The 4,850-nt window shown below is 53.0% G+C and overlaps 1 protein-coding gene across 1 annotated transcript; it reads right to left on the bottom strand.

Moving 5' to 3' along the window:
• Positions 1 to 332: 332 nt before the first annotated feature.
• LOC128401942 (mesoderm posterior protein 1-like) lies at positions 333 to 3,778 on the bottom strand. Its single transcript, XM_053365595.1, has 2 exons — positions 2,939 to 3,778; positions 333 to 1,060 (listed from the first exon to the last, which is right to left on the bottom strand). Exons 1-2 carry the CDS (start codon positions 3,776 to 3,778, stop codon positions 974 to 976), a joined length of 927 nt encoding a protein of 308 aa, XP_053221570.1. The 3' UTR covers positions 333 to 973.
• Between the last annotated feature and the right edge of the window lie 1,072 nt (positions 3,779 to 4,850).

Here is a 4,850-nt window from a genome sequence, read left to right as displayed (position 1 = left end):
TTTAAACCCTAACTTTATAAATTAAAAATAGTATCCTGAATTATATGCCCAGGCTGTTCTTTAATTTATCAGTGGGAGGGGTGGGGTTCTCTGTAGCTCTGTGTATCCCCCCCAAAAAAAAATCTTTGTGAATTGAAAGAGACCAAGTCTTTGGGGTTGGGGAGTGGGAAAGAGAAAGAGAAAGAGAGATAACCTAAATCAGTGATTCCCAAACTTTTCAGGCCACTTTCCCTTGGTTCCATAAACTCATCCCCAGTGCCCCTGCTCTACCCTATAAAAGCTGCTTGCACTACCCACTTAGGAAGATAATAACACAATAAAATTCAAAGCAGTAACAATTAATTGCACGTTTATTCAAAATCCAAGTAAAACCATTAAGTTTAATTAATTCAACAAAATGGATGAAATTGATCTGGTGATACCAGTTTTTCAAAGTCTGGTAGTCATTTACACCACCAGCATCCCTGGCTGCCCCCTTGCCTCTTAGCAGCCCCCTGGGGAGGGGGCAGTTCTGCCTACTTTGGGAACCGCTGGTCTAAAACAAACAAAAATAACCTTGGATTCAAGCAAGAAGACTGCCGCTTATTAATCATACAAGGTTTTTTTTGCTACTTTTAAGTGTGTGGCCTTGTGGACCCTCACAACAACCCTGTGAGGTAGGGCAATGGCCAGACAGAGAGGGCTCAATGAGTTTGTGGCTGAGCAAAGGTTTGAAGAACCCAGCAGGTCCCTGGGAGCCAAGTCCCCAATTGCGCTTGCTGCAGTCAGAGTGGATCTTTGGACTGGAAACCTCCAGAGAGAGAAGATGCTGCTGTCCTGATCGTGCCCCAGCGTTTGGGAGCTCTGAAGAAGAGGATCTCCTGCTGATGGGGACGAGGATGCCTTCAGGGCAGGTGGAGGGTGCTCAGGACAACCACAGGACCTCCTCCTTTGCTGTGGCTTCTCCTCTGTGGCTGCTTCTCACCCAGCAGGCTCACCCTCTTAAGGTCTGGCTGCTCCACAGGAAACCACAGGAAGGGTGCTGGGTGGGGAGGTCCCAAGTAGCTCTGTAGGTGCCGTCCTGAGGAAGCCAAGAAAGGAGTCACAGGTGGGTAGGGAGAAGCAGCTATCAGGCAGCACTCTGTCGGGTGAACTTAGTTCTGGGACCTATTGGTGTTATTTTTACAAATTATAAATATATATTAATTGCATTTATACCCCCTCCCCCCCCTTTGGTTATTCACCACAACAGCGCTCAGGCTAGTCTGAGAGCGAGTGACTGGCCGAAGGTCCCCCAGTGAGGTTCATGGCTGAGTGAGGATTTGAACCCTGATCTCCTAGGTCCCAGTCTGACACTTCCACCAGTATACCACACTGGGGTACGCACGCTGCGTGTAGAAATGCACTGCAATTACCAGGACTCTTTGTTGCTTATCCCTCTTCCCCCTACATTCCCTATACTGAGCAGTTTGCAGCGTGTAGTGATATTTCATGCTTTTTAAAGATGCACTCGCCAGAAAAATAAGTAAATCAAAAAACACACCAAGTTGTCAATACCTTATAAAATATGGACTGTTCCATTACACATAATAACATAGAACAAGATATCAGAGAAGGGTAAGAAACGTTATTGAGGGCTCTTACATTCAAGGAGAATGTTCATCTTAAGAAAGGTATGGCTAAAGACCCTTTATAAAAAAGGGTGCATGCAAATCATAAATAGGGTTTTATCATTTCACATGGTACTGGATTTAGAAACCATCAAGGCCTGGTTTACTCTGCACATGCTCAGGGAAATGCATGTTTTCCATATATCCCAGAGCTGGAACTTCTTATTCAAATCCCAGCCAGTCCTGGCTCAAATGTAGTTCAGGGACTGCACCTGGGAGGCAGGGAAACCAAATCCCCCCTCCCCTTGGCTGTATCTTTAATTAATTAACATTTTTATTGTTCCCAAGGGTGGGTTTCCAGCGATACGGTATCCAGTTACGAAATGAAAACAAGTAAAGCCGTAGCAACCCTCTGCCTGCTTCAGAGAGATCTAGCAGCCTCCCACTTCCATCCGTGGGGCACTCGTGTCATGTGCAACCCACAGTCAGGGCTGGGGAACCCGCAGGAGGTCAAAAGCCACGTGGCGATCACCGCCTGGCGCAACAGCGTCTGCTCACCAGGAGATGCAAAGGACTTTCCCCCCCACCAGGGGGCAGCCTGCTCTCTTCGCTGCAGCAAGGAAACCAGCGGGGGGGGGGTGTTCCTCCGGGCCAGCCTTCTCCACCCTGCAGCCCTCCAGATATTTTTGTCTACATCTCTCATCAGCCCCAGGGTCATCCTACAGCCGTGTTGGCTGGGGCTGATGGGACTTGCAGTTGAAAACATCTGGAAGGCACTAAGAGAGAGTGTCTTTGGACATATTAATTGGTTAAAAATACATCCCAGCAGCCTTCTTCGTATTGCAACCCAGGGCAGCTGACAAACAACATCAGAGCCAAATGCACAAATCAGCGTTTGTGCGCAAAAATCAACAAAGCCAACGAGATACAATGGTGGAGAAAAGGGAGAAATGAGGTGTTCTTGTCCATTGACAGTAAGTGTGTTTCTCTCCCTACTGAGTACCACTGCAGAGCCACACAGTCTGGGAGGATCCGATTTCTCCCAAAGCCAGCCTGCCTGTAGGCACCCTGGGCTGCTCCTATACCCCCTTCCCCAGTCCCATAAGGCAGGTTCCCGTGCCTGATAGGGGGGTGGGGGTTGTGCATGTGCTGCCAGTCTTGGGTAGATGCTTTTCAAAAGCATTGGTGCCAAGGCGAGCAGCAGTTTGGGACTTGCAGGAAGTCTAGCGTCCTGGAATGTGGTCCTGAGCAAGGAGGGAGCCCCACCAAGGCAAAAGGGCAACGGGCCCTGGCAGGGGTTGAGAGGGGACACTTTGCCAGGAGGAGAGGCACCCCCATGCAGCACCTACCTTGCAGCCAGGTGGCTCTTCAAGGTCCCAGGCTGGCCCTTCCCAAGTGACAACAGGGGCATCTGCTGCTGTTTGCGGCCCAGGCCAGACTCTGCCTGGTTTGTCCATGGGCGACCTCATGCAAGGTGAGGGAGGGCAAGGAGTCCTCTGCAGCTCAGGAGAGGCCTGGATCTGAAGAGAGGGCGCTGGAGGCACCCAGGTTTCTGCAACGGCAGCAGGAGTCTCATCCTGGAGGCCACAAGGAGGCAGTGGCCAGGTTCTAGAGTCGGGGACCTGGACCCCCTGACCCATTCCGATCAGGCAGGGTGGGGAGCCCATCCAAGTCTCAGGGGCTGGTCGGTCCTGGGCTGGGGACTCTGTGGTGTCCTGGTCTGACCTCCTTGCCTGGCAGCAGCCAAGCCCTGAGAAGCACAGGGGGCAGTGAGGCCGTGCCAGCACTGCCCTCCTCTGTGCCAGTGCCTCCTCACTGAGGCCCAGCTGCTCAGAGAGGTGGGTGATGTAGCGGATGGCCAGGCGGAGTGTCTCGATCTTGGTCAGGCTCTGCCCAGCGGGTGCCACCGAGGTGGGCAGGTAGAGGCGCAGGGTGTGCAGGGCCTGGGCCAGGCGTCGCATGCGGTGCTTCTCTCTCTGGCTGGCACTCTGGCGCTGGCTGCCGGCAGCGAGGCATGGTGCCCTCTGGGGTGCCCTGGCCTTTGGGAGCCAGCGGTGGGCCTGCTCTGGGACCAGGCTCTGGCTGTAAGCCGTGTAGGGGGCAGAGCAGGAGCCGGCCTGGCCCCATGTCATGGCCCAGCTGGGGACAAGGAGGTCCTGGCCAAAGAGATGTGCTGGAGAGCCGGACATGAGTGGAGGACAGCGGCCACTTTGGCCTGGACGTGGGAGGGGTCCTCTTTATGCTGCCCTGGGAGGTGTGAAGTGGCACCTCGCAGGTTTGTGGGAGGGGTCAAAGGCCACAGGGGGGACCCCAGCCCTGGAGCTGTGGGAAAGGCGGCCTCATTTGCAAAGGTGTGACTTTTCGCTGCTCTGCTCCTGATCGTTGCCACCCTGGGCTTGGGAAGTGTGCAGAAGGCAATTCACACAGTCCTGTCAGCTGCTAATTCTCTTTCCAAGTCTCTCTTGGCTCCTACTGCCTCCCCTCCTTGGCCAGGGCTCCTGAGTAGTTGCCCTCACAGTGAATATGAGGGGACCTTGACCTGCCTCCAAGGAGACCCATCCTGCTCCCTCCCACAGTTACTTCCCCAGCACCCCAAAATCTGCAAAGCTGTTTGCTGCAGGACCTGTAGATTTCTCTTCCCAGGAAGGTTCCACAAATCCAGAGAGAGGGAGAAATTGCCTTCCCTGACTTGGTTCCCTCCTATCAGCCCCAGACAGCATGGCCTTCATGGGAGAGGGAGAAAAGCTGTTCCCAGTCCCTTGTTTCTCCTTGTATAGTACAGTGGTACCTTGGGTTACAGACACTTCAGGTTAGAGACTCCGCTAACCCAGAAATAGTACCTCGGGTTAAAAACTTTGCTTCAGGATGAGAACAGAAATTGTGCTCCGGCGGCACGGCAGCAGCAGGAGGACCCATTAGCTAAAGTGGTGCTTCAGGTTAAGAACAGTTTCAGGTTAAGAACGGACCTCCAGAATGAATTAAGTACTTAACCCGAGGTACCACTGTATTCCTAATAGTAACATCATGTGGGATGCATATAGCACTGGGCCTTCCTCAGCCGCCTAACAGGTGAATGGTGGTGTGTTAATTAATGCTTCTGGGTGGGCAGGTAGTGCTCAAGATGGTGCCCCAATTCCAGTGGTGGTGGTGCACAGGGGAAGGCACAGTGGGAGTGGTGGGGTTGACCACCATCTGGGGCAGAGGCCTGGGTGTTTGGCCTCCGTTCCTTGTTCTAGCCCTCTCACTCCACCGGAGGTTACT

The sequence above is a fragment of the Podarcis raffonei genome, chromosome 14, assembly GCF_027172205.1.
Source record: "Podarcis raffonei isolate rPodRaf1 chromosome 14, rPodRaf1.pri, whole genome shotgun sequence".
Classification (NCBI taxonomy): Eukaryota; Metazoa; Chordata; class Lepidosauria; order Squamata; family Lacertidae; genus Podarcis; species Podarcis raffonei.
The sequence above is the reverse complement of the archived record's forward strand: the minus strand, read 5'-3'. Positions and strand labels throughout refer to the sequence as shown.